Genomic DNA, 17,273 nt, shown 5'->3' with positions numbered 1-17,273 from the left:
TTGGGGTCCTAACATGCCATATTCTATTGGTATATCACATACTATGTACTGTCAGACAGCCACATGCTGCAGCTACTCTTCCTCCTCCAGGACCACATCCCTCAGCATCAGGGGGAAGGACAGCCACACCTCACATCAGCCCTCCAACAGAAGCTGTTTCTCATCTGCTCCCTTGTTCTATGCACACATTATTTTCTGGTGGGATAAACACTCTATTCTTTACCCACATAAACAAACAGAACAAAGAAGACAGCAGACCCAAAACCATCCCCACAGGTGGGTAACCAAGAAACAGGTTTGATGACTGCCTTGAGTCAACTTCCTCCACACAAACTAACTCACGGATAAGAAAATGTCCAGGCAGCCATGCTGAGTTGCAGGTGTGCTTACACCACAGAAACAAAGGCTCAGATGGAAACTTCTGAACAAGCATATCAGTCATATGCTAAATCCTAAACACTAGCACCTGTTAATATGCTCTGTATGTTCAGGGAACATACATATATATGTTCATGGGATGTATGAAATTCTACCAATGAATACTTACACATTCATAAAGATCTATGCACAAGAATGATTATAAATGGACATTTTTGCATTGGCGAAATTGAATTATTATTTATGTCAAGGAATTCTTAAAAGTGAGACATCTGTTCACCCAAGATATAGAAAAATTGCCTAAAGTTCAGCATGGGTGGTGCACACCTTTAATCCCAGCACTTGGAAAGCAGAAGGTGGATCTCTAAATTCAAGGTCAACCTGGTCTACAGAGTTTTAGGACAGCCAGGGCTACACAGACAACAATTTGGTATGTCTTGAAATACCAAAATTCAAAAGAAAAGAAAAGAAAGGAAGGAAGAAAAAGAATTGAAGTCCTGTAGAGATGGCTCAATGGCTAAGAACACTGGTTGCTATTCCAGCAGACTGAACTCAATTCTCGGCCCTGACAGGATGCCTCATCACCACTGGTAACTCCAGTTTCAGGGAATCCAATGCCCTCTTCTGGCACCAGTAACACATGTGGTGCATAGACATACATGCAGACAGAGCACCCATACACAAAGCCTGCTATCTTACACAACTCCAGACCACCTGCCTATGGGTACAACTGTTCACAATGACCTAGGCTCTCCCAAATCAATCATCAATTAAAAAAAAAAAGCCTCTCTAAGGCTGAAAAGCTGGCTCTTCCAGAGGACCTGGATTCAATTTCCAGCACCCACATGGCAGCTCATACCTGTCTGTAACTCCAGTTCCAAGGGATCTGACACCCTCACACAGACATACATGCAGTCAAAATACCAATGTGCATAAAATAAAAATAAATCTTAAAAAAATAAAGAAAAGAAAATGCCTCATAGGTTTGCCCACAGGCCAACCTTGTGAGGTCATTTTCTCAATTTAGGTGCTTTCTTCTAAAGGACCCTAACTACTGTCAAGTTGACAAACGAGCTAATGCCCTCAGAATACATTGTTCTTGAATTATTCAATCAAGCTAAACAGAAATATATCTTTCAAAATGTCTTTATAATTTATAACTAAGAAATACAATTTTAAGCACAATAAAAATAATTTGCTCAAACTATCAGAATCAGTTCCACTTCCAACTCTGAGGATCTCCTCTAGAGTAAGCAAAGGATGCAACTACTCATGCACAAGTACGCTCCATAGATGCAGGATCTCTGCTCCTGTGTTTCCACTCAGTTGTTAATGGTCAGAGACTTCCAAATGCAAAGAAGCCAGTGGTTCATATGCAGGCCTAGGCATAGATAGTACCTGGCATCCATGGAGCCCAACATATCTATCACAGAGGCATTGGTAAGGGCATTCATCAGTGCTATTGGGACAGAAGCAGACAACCACAAGTCACTTCTTCCCATCTCCACCTCCTGTTCCTGTCTCCAAGACTCTTTCTAATCAGGTTTCCATTCTAATGCAAGAGTCTGCTCCCATATGAGCTTCTATTATGTCAATGTCATTGATACAGCCTAAATTAAAGAACAAGGGAGTTGGCTGGGTGTGATGGCGTGTACCTTTAATCCCAGCACTCACAAGAATCTCTGAGTTCGAGGTCACCAAGGTGGACATATAGTGAGCTCCAGGACAGTCAGGACTACATAAGGAGACATTACCACCACCACCACCACCCACACCCCCCCACACACCCACACACACAAATTGGAGAGCCAGCCAGCCAATGAGAAAACATTCTCTTAAACAGATATACATGTCACAGCTGGAAGCTTTGTCATATTACTGAAGATTCAAAGCTTGACAATTTCACTGGTTACTGGTTTTCCTGGTACTCATGTAATTTCGAAATTGTTAATCCATTAAAATAGATTTTTCTGATGCCACTATGTATACTCTCTTCTTTGTCCTTCATCTGCATATATTTCCTTGACTATTTCTTCTCAGCCAATCATAAATGGCCCTGCAATGTTAGCTCCAAGAAGTATAAGCACATGGTCCATACTGTCTGAAGAAACAAGTTCTGAATGAGCAACAGCATGTACTCATGTGTATCCACACTGATAAAATAAAGGAAGTTTGCTTTTAAAATGGTCTGGTACAAAATAAAATAAAGTTATCTAAAGTGACAGTTTCTTTTTTAAAACCCAAACTGCTAGTAATAGTGCTGCCTGTGCTTTATAATGCTCACTTAACTATCTCACAGAATATACTTGCCACTGCAATCACCTAAAGAAGAAACCAAAGCTTAGAAATGGTAATAGCTCAAGACACACACACACACACACACACACACACACACACACACCGGTCACACTGACGGTGAATGAACTGAAGCAGAATGTGAACCTGTCTGATGACAAAAGCCAAGCTCTGAATTTCTATTTGATTTTCCTGACTGAATGATTACATATTTATACTGAGATGACATGGGTACTACAGGATGCAGGTATTCTAAAATAAAAAACTTCCCAGAGAACATGTTAAATGGATCAGGCTTTAAAGTATATGAATCAGAATACTTCAGAGTGATATCTTGGTAAGCTCTGAAACACTGGTGTGGAGGATTATGTGACATGCAGATTATATGTAGAACTAATACATAGATGGCACCAAGAAAATGAACACAGCTCATTAAAAGTGAGTGGGTAAAGATGGTGTATGAACTGTTAACAGCAACCGTCCTTCCTCTTAACTTTCCAGTTTGCTGAACTTCATTCCACTAAAGGCTTCCCAGGCGACTAAACAGCCTTTAACTTCCTGGGAACTGTCCTTGGTTCTGAACCAAATCGTTTATTATTGATAGCAGAAAGCTTGGCTCCTAACGCCCCACTCATCTGCAGTGCAATTCAGAGTACAATTTCACAGGCTGCTGCCTCACCTGTCGGGCACCATCTGGAAGGATTACAGCTGATACTGCCTCCTATGATGCTCATGGGGCAGTCTTCCTTCAAAACTGACATTTACTTTATAAAATTAAATACTGCATTTGCCCTTCAAAACTTAAGAACCACAAAAGAACACACAAGATTAAACCATGGTTGCAGACTCACATTCATGAGAACAGGAAGCTGACTCCTAACATGTTCATGATGTCTTCCTACTACAGGTTCATAAGTGATTAAATAAAGGCAGATACTTTCAGTACAAGCCTCTTTCCTAATTTCAAATAACCAAATAACTAAAACATCCCTAAACAAAACCAAGTTGTGAGAGAGAGCTAAAAATAAACAGTTACTCTGAAGAAAGACTGTTGACAGTCATGTGAAGTAACTTAGAGAAAAAATAAAAGATTGTTTTCAACAAGTAACAAGCCTACATGATCTAACCCATGGGATCGAACACATCTGCTGAATTCAGAGCACATTTAATGCTACCACCGGTATCATCAAACTGTCTGGCAGAAAGCCTAAGAGTGGATTCAAGACCAAGTGTAAGGGAGAAAGAAATCTGACCTCAAAACTCAGACCTCATAAAAAGGCACAGAAAGAGACACAGAGTATACTTACCCAAGTGGTGAGAGTGGGATCTAGTGTAGTCACTGTGGAAATGAGAAGGGCCTCAAAATAACCAACGTATAAAGACTGAAGAGATGGCTCAATGGTTAACATCACTGGTTGCTTGTGCAGAGAACCTGAGTTAAATTCCCAGAACCCACATGGAGGCTCATAACCTCCTGTAACTTTAGTTCCATGGGATCTGACATTTTTTTCTGTCCTCCATGGACACCAGACATGTACATGTTAAACATACATGTGGAAAAATACCCATTAGCATAAAATAAAATATTTTTTAAAAAACCTAAACTATATCCACAATATGATCCAGCTATGCCACTGCTGGGGAAACACCAGAAGGATTTTAAACATAAAGTTGACAAGTCATAATGGGTACATCTTATGTTAGGAACCATCTGTGTTTGTTACATAAGAAACCCACTTAAATATAGAAACACAATCTAAAGGGAAGGACTGGAGATGTGGTTCAGAGGTCAAGGACTTGCCTAGTGTGAATAAGACCCTGGGTTCAACTGTCAGTGTCACAAGAACAAAAATAAATGGGCAATGGTAGAAATACATATATGGCATTCTAATATAAACACTGAAAAAGTCCAGTAAGACTAAAGAACCAAAACTATGATCATGAACAAAGAACACTTTATCATGGGAAGAAGCCAACCTTTATCAGAGCACAGAACCACCCTGATAAATGAACATCTGGTAACTGCACAACACTGGAAACAAAACCTACAGACACAAAATGGAATAAGAATCCTCCATAGTTGACTTGAACATAAGCATAAGACTGAATGTTAACCACAATCAATGTTATTAAAGTAACACATCACACTCCATTTAGGGACAAGGGAACACATGTACTATTAAACCAGAGAAGGACAGTCCACACGGCAGATACATGATCATGAAACAGGTATGAACAAGGCTGAAGGAAAGGCAGTAGAGTCTGTTCCTTTATCACAAAGGAAATGAGGTCAACAGCATGTTCCCATAGGCTTCATAGCCTTTCCTGACACTTGAAATTAAACACTTCTGCAGAAGTCACAGTCATAGCAGAAGCCATGATCACAACGGAAGCCATGACCAATTACAGCAGAAACCACAAAGGAACAGTTTGAAAGAAATACATTTAAAGGCTGTAGCTACAGCAGTCGGTAGTCAGTGTGTGGGTTTAAAGAAGATGTATACAAAAAACAGGAATAGAAAAGTGTGCAGAGTACACCTGTGCTGCACTGAACACAAGTACAGGTCTGGAATACATATAGTGTCCTGCACTCTATTCTGCCTCAGAGAGGATGTTAAAAGAATGAGCATGCCATATCAAAATGCACACACTTCACCGGTGTATCACAGATTCTGGTGGAAGATGGGATGGGTCCTGAGTAACAGGGGAAAGATGAAGAATAAGTTTTTAATATTTTGATATTAGCATGTACTCAAAAGATGGTGAAATTGAATACATGTAAAACAGATATTTGTCAGAAGAGCTACTGTTTCCTATTCCTTTATGTGGTTACTACCTTCTGTGTAAGGGAAAATGAACATGGCTACTCCTGCTAGGAACCTAGTATGTGCTGGCCAGTGTCTTCCAATACCAAGGCCCTCCTGCCAACCGTTGACTACATAGTGCTTACTCTCTAGTGCCATGGTTTCTGGAGAGCAAGGTGCCCCTCCTCTACTTGGCTCTTCTCCGGCTGGAAAACTGTAAAGTTTAAAAACCTTCCTCCCACTAGATGGCACTCTGACCTGATCAGTGCAATACCCTTCCCCTTACACTGTGGCAGTACTTTAGAAAACTATAAAAAAAAGTAGCAGCATCTCAAGATCTTAGAACACATGCACCTTTACCCCCGACTCAGCTCTCAGGCTTAAGAATCTAATGTAAATCTAAAGCAAGAGTCCCCACATCAAATTCAGGGGAATGATTAATTATAACTAAGTAGGCCACACTTATGAGAACAACCAAAGTATAAGCTGGCACCTTTAATAAAAACAATCATATTAGAGAGACACATATTAGAGAAACCTAGCACAGTATGCAAGGATCCCAGTGTGTCTCCCAAATTCATATATTAAAGATAAACCAACAATGTACTGGTATGAAGTAAAATAAGAAAGGCAAATATATTTTTCTCTCATATACAAACTTCATATTTAAAAAATTCATACATAGGACAAGAAAATTGATGGGACTATACAGGGAGAAGCCTACAGAAGGAAAAATAAGGGTAACAGGAAGAAGGACAAGTACATGTTTTCTCTCACATGAAGTCAACCTGATTTACACACATACATTTACATATTACATGAATGACAGGAAGGCAAAAGGGAGCCATGTAGATGAAGAAAGGGACCAGAAGGAAGGCAGGCCACAGGGGATTATGAGCAACATACAATGACATACATAAGTGAAAACAGAATAAGAAAGCCCTTTATTTTGTATGCTAACTAAAAATTAATTGACTATACAGGAGATGGAAGGAAAGCTAGTCATGATGGAGCATGCCTACAATTCCAGCACTCAGGGTGTGTATACACTCAGCATGTGTATAGTGAGTTCATGAGTTCAGGGCCAGCCAGGGCTACACATTACCAGGGTGTGAGGTCAGTCTGGAAGACCTTTTCTCAAAAACATAGAACTGGAGATTGTTATAAAGTAACTGATCCATGAGGAGGAAGCCTATCACACGAGTTGGTGGGCTTGCCCCGCTTCTACTCTTGTCTAAGTGAAGACAGTGTCTGCCCCTCTAGAGCACACACAGCAACAAGGTACTATTCTTAGCAGCAGACACCAGACCCTGGCCAGACACAGAACCTATCAAATCCTTGACCTTGGACTGCCAGCTTGGAAAACTGAATTTTTAGAAAATTTTGTCTCTATCTATAAATTACTTAACCTTGAGTGCCATAAACATACTAGATTCCATAATACATACATACACACACACACAATTTTAAGGCTATAGAAAATGTTAACTAGCAATACGATAAGAGAGTTAAAAGAAAGAGACCTCAATTTTCCAAATACAACAAATATACAAGAAGAAAAGGCCATCTTGTTAGATGCATCAATAAGCATCTGCCCTAAAGGCATTTGCTAAACCTGGTAAAGAAGCCTGGGGTGCAGCTCAGTGAGGACTCCAAGAAACGGCCCATATAACAAGGCCAGACACACAGTGAATTTAGTAGCCCACCCAAAGAGCTTAGTACCATGTGGTCAAACACTTCCTCCCCACTCCACCCACTTTGAAGGACTTTCAAGCACAAATCAGCCTCAGGGAAATGCAAAGCCCCAATTTAATGCTTGATGTGGCTCAAAGAACTGAGCCAAAGCCAGTAATCTATAATCCTGCCAAAGTCAATAAGGTAAATTCCTTGTGTACTTTCTGTGTTTCAAGTTGTCAAGGGGCTTTGTTCCACTGTGTGTGTGAAAGTTCCCAAGAAACTGTACCTACAAAGGCAGACTGACTGAACTCCAAGGATGTGGAAAGTGAGAATGTTCCAAGTCCAGAGCCAAATTAACTTCGGCAGTATCAGGCCCTTAACAGCCATTTGTTATCTACCTCTAAGTAACCCGACATTCTGTGAATGTTAATCTTAGGTAAATCTTTCAAATTCTTGGATGACATCAAAACTTAAAAGACCTATAGGAAAGGAAAGAGATGAGCCTTGAGTGCCTCTGACTTAGAAATACACTACCCTCACACTGTTTCTTGGAGAGATGATTCAGGAAGGAAAATTCGGTCAGGAAGTCACCCCCTCATCAGTCAGAGCAGTTGGTAGAGCCCACACCTATACAGAAGTAGATAAACAAAAACAACAAAACAAAGCAGGACACAGCAGCTACACAACATTCAACAGCAGTTCCCTCCCGTCATTCTATACAATAAATGTGAGAGGATAAGTAGTTGCAAAAAGATACAGATTCCAGCCTGGTAAGGAGCACAACGTATGGAACACATGAACACCAGTCATCATGAAACAGGAATAGAATTCAAAGACAGAAGGTAAAGCAACAAGATGAGACGCTGAACAGGCTTGAAAACCAGGGAAGTGAATCAATCGAAGATTTAGCAATCACCATATAAGACAAAGGCAGCAGCAATTAGGAAGGACTTGGAGGAAAATGTAGTCCAGAGCAAGGACTAGAGACTGAAACAAAACAACAACAACACACTCATCATGTCGAGTCCTGAAGCAGAGGCTATGACAGGGCAGGTGCATTGAAGACATGGCCTAAGATGATCAGACAACTGCAGCCAAAAAAAACATGGCCTCCAGGGAGACTGGACAGATTCAAATACATAATCTATGAGCTACTTACATAAAAACAGTATCTGCAGGAGAAAGAATCTGGATGGGAACTAGTTCTTTCCAAGCCACTGAAAAGGTTCTGTGGAAAACAATATGACCCACCAAACTGCCCAGCAGCTAAGGAAAGAAGCAGGTGTTCACAGCCATCGATCAGGGATATAGGACTCGAGGGCACATGAAAGAGAACTTTTGAGTGTGTTCATGTTAAGAGATAACTGAAAAGTGAAGCATGGAGAGGCCACTGTCAAAGGACAGTTAGCACCAACATTCTGAAATACAGATTTGCTAGAACAGTGAATAGTAACTGAGAAACAAACACTAAAATCCCACCATAACATCGACAAGATGACATGTTAGCCACGAAGAGGAAAGCACTGTGCAGGTACGATGTGTGAGAATGGTGTCCTCATCATCTAGGGCATCAAGGTCACAGCTGCTCTCCAGAACTGAAAAGGGTTGGTAATAACAGACAAACCCGGGATGACTCGAATGTCACGTCTGAAAGGAAGAACAGGATGAATTCTGGCACAGTCTCTGCAGGGCCTGCTGTCCAGTAGAGCCATCTGGGCAGTTACTCAGCCATCCCATGCTTCACAGCCCAGTCTAGGGACTCATTCACTCAATGTGTTACTGTCCGAAACCGAACAGCTGTTTCCAGAGCCATCTTGAGACATCCGTAAGCAGTCGGTCATCTGATCCTCGCTGAAGCCCATGAAGTGAGTACTGCTGTTTCTTCATTTTACAGAACAGGAAACCAAGGCACTGAGAAGCTCCATCACATGCCCCAGAGGTAATGAAAGAGGCTAAGCACTCAGGCAGGCTGACTCCCAGCGATGCCCTCAACCTGCCAAGCGCTATCTGCCTTCGCACTTATACAGGAAAATCAAAAATACGGCTGGTTCTGGGCCAGTGAATTTCTGTCAGGACATCATCATTTATTTACACTGAGACATGTGATGGCATCTGCCAGTACTGTGTGAGTTGTGGTTCATCCTCTGGAGAAAAGAGGTTTAATAACAACAGAAGCCGTGATGGCTATGACTACAATACAAAAAGCAAACCATGTTTCAGCCCTGAAAACATACACATGAGGAACATTATGTGGACTGAGCACATGTATGTATCTAGCACAGACTCACACACACAACCATACACATACACACAGAGGCACACACAATTGGGACAGGTTGGAGAGGTAAAAGAAGAGGAAAATGATGTAATTATATAATTACAATAAAAATTTATAAAAACAGAATAAAATAAAATGGGGAAAAGGGTGCGCAAGAACAGACGGCACGTGTCGTTAAGGAGCCGACAGCAAAGTAGAGGCACTCAGCAAACAGCCAAAGTAAAACACTTCCACAAATGAAGCCACAAAGAAAGAAATGTAAAGAAAAACAGCAGCAGGTAATAGGTCTTATCTGTCCTCACTGGGCCACCAGCTAAGCCACATGAGATTACTTACTTCAGGAAACAAAATATGTGTAAATAAATGAGTGTGTTTAACAATCATAATTTTTTTATTATTACTTAAAAATTTCACAATGATAACGCATATGAGTTTCTATCTCTTAAAGTAGAGGAGATCAGAGAAGAGCACCCATCCTCACAATGCCAGCTGCAGGGGTGTCACTAGCAGGCCAGCTGATAACAATGCTCAATATCCAACAACTTGAGTGAGACCAGAGGGCTGCAGGGCCTGACTCCTGGAATGCCACACCAGGCTACAAGCATATGTTTATGCCCAGATGACACTCCCTCTAAACTGGACACTGACTATTAAATCCCAACACTTCAAAAGCTTCCAAAGTTACTATTTTGCTGGATTGTCATTATGCTCATAAAAGAATTATAGAAAATTTATAACTTAAACTGTTTGAGCTGGGTGGTGGTGGCCCACGCCTTTAATCCTAGCGCTTGGGAGGCAGAGGCAGGCGGATTTCTGAGTTTGAGGCCAGCCTGGTCTACAAAGTAAGTTCCAGGACAGCCAGGGCTACACAGAAAAACCCTGTCTCGAAAAACCATAAATTAATTAATTAATTAATTAATCAATTAATTAAACTGTTTAAAATTATTTTGATAAATTTATCACACAATAATATAGTATCATGTAATATCAAACAGACCTTTTAAAATACCTTCAATTTTCCACACAGGAAATCTGTCACTTTTCAGATTTTATCTATTTATATCAACAATCCCTATAAATTGGTAATTACCTTCATTTAATCATATACATAAATATCCTGCCTTGACTCAAGGCTTTAACATAATCTATACAGCTGTATAACACAGGAGAGAACAGGGAGCAGGATGGAGATACTTGGATAGCCCAGCCCAGAGCATTCTGGTTAGTCCTCAGAGTTACCCTGCAAAGCTACGTAACACAAGAGCAGGTCTGCTACACCGGCAGAGGCTACAAAGTCAGCACAATTTGAAACCAGCCACCACCAAAGGTCAAACATAGTGAGTAAAAACCGCTACCATGTTTCTTTAAAACAATTTTCTTACTTTACTTACCATCCACTCTGATATAATAACATCCACCTTTTCCACAGGAAGACTCACTTCTTCGATCTTTCCTTTAATTAGTACAATGGTATCTTCAAGTTTATTTAGTCTGAAAGTTATAATGAATTATATTAGCCTGTTAAGTGTTTTAAAATTTGTATAAAGAAGTATCACCGTATTTTACTTAACTCACAAATAAGACACTGCACAGCTAGATTAGTGTAGCCACTCCAACACTGCTCACTTGCAAACTTTATACATCTCTGGGAACTTCTGCACAGGCAGAATGGCCATTCAAAATCCAGGGAGCTTCACTCGGTGTTTCATACATTCACTATCAGTTAAATTTTATGTATTTATACCACAGAAAGAAAGAAAAAACAACTATGATGGAGTTGATACTGGGGCAGGGGGATATTAGCTTACTGTCCTTTCCCACAGCTCATGTCCTCTTGCCTGCATTCTTTCTTCACCACTTAACATAAGGCTCTCTTGGTCTCCTTTCTACACAGTACTATACCCACATATCTACCTGTTTATAGATATACATACACATTATAGGCTAGAGTCTGCAATGAGAAAACAGGAGGATTTTTTTTTCTGAGCTTGTATCACCTCGTTTAATATTACACTTTCCATCCATTTTCCTGTAAATTTCCTTTTTCTTTACAGCTGAGTCACATTCTACTTTGCACATATACCACATTTCATTCTCCATTCATCTGCTGGTGGGCATCTGTGTTGGTTCCATTTTGTTGCAAACAGATGTCCAAAGCAGTAATGAACATGGGTGTGTAAACATCTCTACAGTAGGTAAGTGCCTGGGGTTGAATGGCTGGTTACAGTAGTTCTAGCTTTAGGTTTTTGAGGCTCCCTCCAAACTGACTTTTTTTTTTTTTTTTTTTTTTTTTTGGTTTTTCGAGACAGGGTTTCTCTGGCTGTCCTGGAACAACTCACTCTGTAGACCAGGCTTGGCCTTGAACTCAGAAATCCGCCGGCCTCTGCCTCCCAAGTGCTGGGATTAAAGGTGTGCACAACCACCGCCCGCCTCAAACTGACTTTCTTAATGTCTATACTAATCTGCATCACCAGCAATGAGTAAGGTCTTATCTTTCCCCACATCCTCTCCAATATTTGTTGTCAGATTTCTTGAGGGCAGCTAGCCTAACTAGGGTAAGCAGTGGAGAAGTGTGGATTTAGTTTGCATTTCTCTAATGCCTGGGGAGATGTTGAACACTTTTAAAAGTAATCATTAGCCAGTTGTGTTTCTTCTTTTGAGAACTGTTTATTTCACTAGCCCATTTCTTGGCTGACAGTTTTACTGTTTTGGTATTTAGTTTCTGCATTTCTTTGTAAATTCTAGGCGTTAGCCCTTATGTGACTGAAGCATAGCTAGCAAAGCTGGTCTTCCACTCTGTGTGCTCTACTGATAGTTGCTATGCAAAGCTCTTTAATTTCATGTGTTCCCATCTGTTGACATCAGGGACTAGCTTCCGCACCACTAAAATTCTATTCAGAAGGCTCTTGCTGACCCTATGAGCTAGTTAAACAGACTCTGAAAGCTGGTTAAATAACATTATTTTTTCCAGAATATTCATGCTGTTTGTTGAACAAAGTGCCTGTTTAAAGTCCCTTTTCCTGTTGTATTGGTTGGTTGATGAGTGCCCCAAAACATCTCTGATTAACAAGGCAATAACTGAATTAACAACAAAGACTTCAGCCTGAAAAGAAAACTGCATTTATAGAGAATACATGCCTTTATGTAGTTATCATATCTTTAAAAACAAAGAGAAGGAGTGGAAACAGAGCAGCAATGACAACAGAGGCAGGATTCCCCAGAATTCAGGAGCGACAGCAGTTAGGGAGCTGGAAGCCAGAGCCATAGCACCAAGACCTTCTCTGCGGCTGCACACATTCACCAAACTTGAGAACCTCCCTGGGCTAGTGTAATTATGGTAAGAGACAACACTAGCACCTGGCCTGCTCACGATACATGCTGCTGGGGAATCACACATTTGTGAACACCATAGACACATCTCAAAACAGATGGCACAGAACAGCAAAGTCATTATGGTGCAGAGAGGCTGAGGATCTATCCCAACCATAAACTATTTTTAGAGCCAGCATGGTGATATATGTTTGTTATCACAGCATTCAAGAGGATGAGACAGGAAGATGGCTACAAGTTCAAGAGGGACTTGGATTACAAATATCAAACAAACAAAATCAACCAACCAAATAGAAAACAAAGCCACCAGAAAAAAAAATAATAACTTTGCCCTATATGCTTGATGACTAACATGTATTTTTCAACCCTCCTTTTCTGCAATTCAAGATGACAGAATTAAAATGATCATCTTGGGAAGCAGGCTGAAGATTAAGATGCTATCTAATTAAACCAAGTTCTCAATTAGAGAGCATACATTTTAATTACATGGGAGCATTTCCTGCATAAAGAAGAGAGCCCTAACATCATCAAGGCATTATTGTTACACGAAAGCATTCATTGTAAAGTACATTTTGTTGAAACACTTATACTTCGGTGACCATGATGAGCAATACATGAAAGACTGATTGTGATCGCTCATTCTCAGAAAGTCTCAATCTCTCTCTAAATCTCTCTCTCTAAATCTCTCTCTCTCTAAATCTCTCTCTCTCTAAATCTCTCTCTCTCTCTCTTCCCCCCCACCCCCATCCATCCATCCATCCATCCATCCATCCATCTGTCCATCTGTCTCCCTCCCCATCTCTTGAGACAGGGCCTTGAACTTCTGGTAGTCTTTTCTCTTACCTCTTAGGAGATTTTTAGTCTACAGATTCATATGAAACACATGCCACATGCTTTCCTGCCTGGCTTCTTTCAAAAAGTAGGCCTACATAGGTAGGTAGGGGAATAAGAAGGCTTCCCATCTATAAGTTAGGTGCTCTGAAGGCTCACCTACAGTGAAATTTAGACTGTAATGTCATGGCTATCTTTAAAAAATAAAAATAGGGAGGAAAGAAAGGACACACAAAGCAATAACTAGCTCACAAAGAAAGTTTGTTTAGATGGTTTGGGGTGGGGGTGGGGGGAAGGGAGCAAGGTGATTACATGGGCCCTACAAAGGCATACTAATAAACCCTGCAGATACTTCAAATGAGAACTGTTATGTGTGACTGAACCAAAGCAGACCAGCACAACCACTTTGGAAGACAGCCAAGCAGGTACTCAGGAAGTCAGCTGGTAGCTCTATCCTGATGACTCTCATTCTGCTCATAGGTTGATATCCCACAGATATATGTGGAGCTGAACAATCATGGCAGCCTGTCAGACGGGGAAGGGCCAAGGATGAGGAGGCTTCTGAAGAGCAGGTGATGGTTAGGCTCTCTTGCTGGTCATGGCTACTACTATATTGGTAGTTACTACTCTGTTACTGAGCATTTTATTGCTCAGTTATGCTTCTGTATTTGTTTATATCTATGCAGTATTTCATACAAAAATAAAAAAAAGAAAATTTGCTTTGTTTCTAGTTTTTCAAAGGAATACTTAGAAATTACTATAGCTGCTTTCTACTTTCTAAAATACTAAAGCTTTAGCAGCTATAAATACTTCATGCTTCTTAAAAGAGCAGAACCCCACCTACCCACACAGACACATCTCAGAAAGGCTGTGTGGAGACAAGCCTTGCTCTGAGAATAGCTGTCTGCTCAGCCCATTTATGATTTTGCTGCTAACATCAGCAATCACCTGCATGGTTACAGACATAGAGAGGAGAACATGATACAAGGATACACAGAAGAGACAAGGCCCATCGTTCCCAGGAACATGGGTTTAGTTTGCTCCACACATTTTTCAGCATGAGCTATCTTTCTACTCAAGGAAGACCTACAGACTGAACTTAGTAACCCAAGTGTACCCAGTCTTACTTTAGCCTAAAAGCATTCTAAATAAAGCAATCTCTTTAGCAAAATCTGTTGTCCAGCTACCAAAGCTTCAATCTGTGGAAATATTTCCCTGTAATAAGCCCTTTAAGCAGGTCTCTCAACTAACCCCATAAGCACTGAATTACCAGTTTGTTTCAGCGTAGGAGCCACGCTACAGTGAAACCCCCTCTGCTTACTGCCCGTCTTCAAAGCAGCAGTCTCATCTAGTTTATTAAGATACTACAGGAGGGGTGGTAAGAGAGCTGCATACACCAGTGCCCTTAGGAAGTCAGAGGGAGAGGAGGACAGTGAGCAGCACAGGGTGCCATGGGATCTCCATGGTGGAGCTGGGTCTAGTAGAAGCCCCCATAGTCATTCAGCTTCCAGTGTGTGGGGAGGAAAGACTTGGTAGAGTACTATATCAAAGCTCATACCGGGAGCTGAAAGGTGAGGATAACGGAGTCAGATGTCCTCAATGACAAGGAAGAACCATTTGTGTATCTTTAGAATAAGTAGTACACAATTAAGTTTGCAATCCAGTTTTGCCCAGTGATTTAGATATACAGACACAGTTAACATTTTAAGAAACATGGAAAAATACACAGGTAGAGAGCACAGAACATAGTAGGAATTCACAATCAAGATTGTGAGTAATATTTAAAAGTGGTGACAGGTGTCCTAGAAATCACAGAAAAGAACACAGGTATGTCAACAAAAGCTGAAGTGATGGTGTGAGGATACTCTAATAGGTACAGCACTTGGGCTTTTAATTCAGTGTTCAAACCATGTATTTCTTCATCTTTTGTTGTCCGAACATATTGAAATGATAATAAATTAAAACTGTAATATAAAAATGGAGATATTATAAGCGGTATCAGACCAAAGATTCTGGTAATTTGGTGGGAGAGAATCAAATCAGATCAAATGTACAAATCAGATCAGCAAACCGGTTCATGCAAGACCCAGCACTCAAGTGCACAGCATATTGAATAAAGCCATTTTTCACAACACAAAGCCCAGAGGGAAGCACAGAGGTGCACAGGGTGGGAGTGCCAAAGGGGCTGAACCCAGACTACAAGAATGATGCCCTGACCAGGACTCCTCTACCCCAGATCCCAGACACCCCCACACACCCCCCCCCCCACACACACACGTACGTTTCCTCAGCCACAGACACATAACCAATTAAAAACAAATACTATACGGTAGATAAAAGGGGAGGGGAGATACACAGCTCAGAACAAGGCTACTGCATGAGCTCCCCAATCCCAGTGAATTCATCTGCATGTAGCTGTGGATCAATAAGGTAAATACAGTAAAAACAGTGGAGAAAAGAATCATCAGATTCAAGCAGATAAGGGTCACTAAGCCCCCTAGAAGGGCAACTTAACTGACTTTGAACACGTGATGTCCTAGGTATTGAAAATTCATTAATCTACTCACTCCCCAGGCAGGTGTTCACAGGAGCCCTTTGTATCCCTGCCAAACCAGGGGGAGCTGGCATTTCAGGGTGCTTTCATCAGTTCTATTCAAAGTCTTTGCTAACTGTCCATCGTCAATCTGCATTGCAGGTGTTAGGGATGAAAAGATGAGAGCGCTTTTGTCCTAGTCTAGAGGACACTTACATGAACATGACAGCAGGTCAAAATAGCCCTTAGGTTTTGTTTTTATTCTGTTTGTGGTGTGGGAGTCAAAGCCAGGCCTCACATATGCTAGGCAGTGCTGGGTTATCCTGCCTCACTAGTTTGTTTTTTTTTTTTTTTTTTTTTATCTTGTTAATACGCTAGACAGAAGCAGCTCTGTGAATGTGAAACAACAGATCATTTTCCTCATGAAAACTCTCCAGCTTTATCAAAGTCGAAATGATTGAGACTTCCATGGCTAAGTTGGGCAGAAACCAGAGAAATGGCAAAATACATCCAGCAGAGACCTGAGCGTGAACACAGTATATAACTGTCTGGCAGCTAAATAGCTTTCTATCCTCAGCTAAGTTTATGTTTCTAAAATGACTGCTCTCTGCATAGTTAAAAACATAATAGCAGGAAAGAGAACTTTCTCCTGCATGTTTTAGTTTTCCTTGCTATCACCAGCACCCCTAAATCCCTAAGGACATTTTTCATATCAGAAGCCTCAGAATGGCTGGTTGGACTATTTTAGACTTTAACACAATTTAAGTTATATAACTAAAATATTCCTCATTCTAATCTCAACAGAAAGACTAAAGAAATGTTAGCAATTTTTTATTGTTAAGTAGGAGAACTTACAGCTTGAGCACTGTAAGTTATTATTAATAATTTGAACTAACATTCAAACACATGATTGATAATTCATTTGCCGATTCGGTGTATTAGATTATGTTAAAATTCTTCCACAAAAACAAATGAACAGAATATATAACATGACAGCTATGATAGACAAGAACATAGACAGAACTCCTGCAGCTGGGTGTGGTGATCCACGTCATGTATAGCTGAAACAGGATTAGGCTATACAACTGATAGGTTCAAGAAAACAAAAATGCAAGTTTTTGCAAAACATGCCTGATTTTCCTCTCCG

The 17,273-nt window shown here is 40.7% G+C and overlaps 1 protein-coding gene across 2 annotated transcripts in view; it reads right to left on the bottom strand.

The window, feature by feature from the left end:
• Prmt3 (protein arginine methyltransferase 3) overlaps nucleotides 1-17,273 on the bottom strand; it is an 84,957-nt gene that overhangs the window by 46,384 nt on the left and 21,300 nt on the right. For both annotated transcript variants that reach the window (XM_034485461.2, XM_034485444.2), the window contains exon 10: nucleotides 10,824-10,923. In XM_034485461.2, the coding sequence (XP_034341352.1) occupies nucleotides 10,824-10,923 (100 nt within the window). The remainder of the gene's footprint in view (nucleotides 1-10,823; nucleotides 10,924-17,273) is intronic.

Source organism: Arvicanthis niloticus, chromosome 1 (assembly GCF_011762505.2).
Source record: "Arvicanthis niloticus isolate mArvNil1 chromosome 1, mArvNil1.pat.X, whole genome shotgun sequence".
NCBI classification, from domain to species: Eukaryota; Metazoa; Chordata; class Mammalia; order Rodentia; family Muridae; genus Arvicanthis; species Arvicanthis niloticus.
The sequence above is the reverse complement of the archived record's forward strand: the minus strand, read 5'-3'. Positions and strand labels throughout refer to the sequence as shown.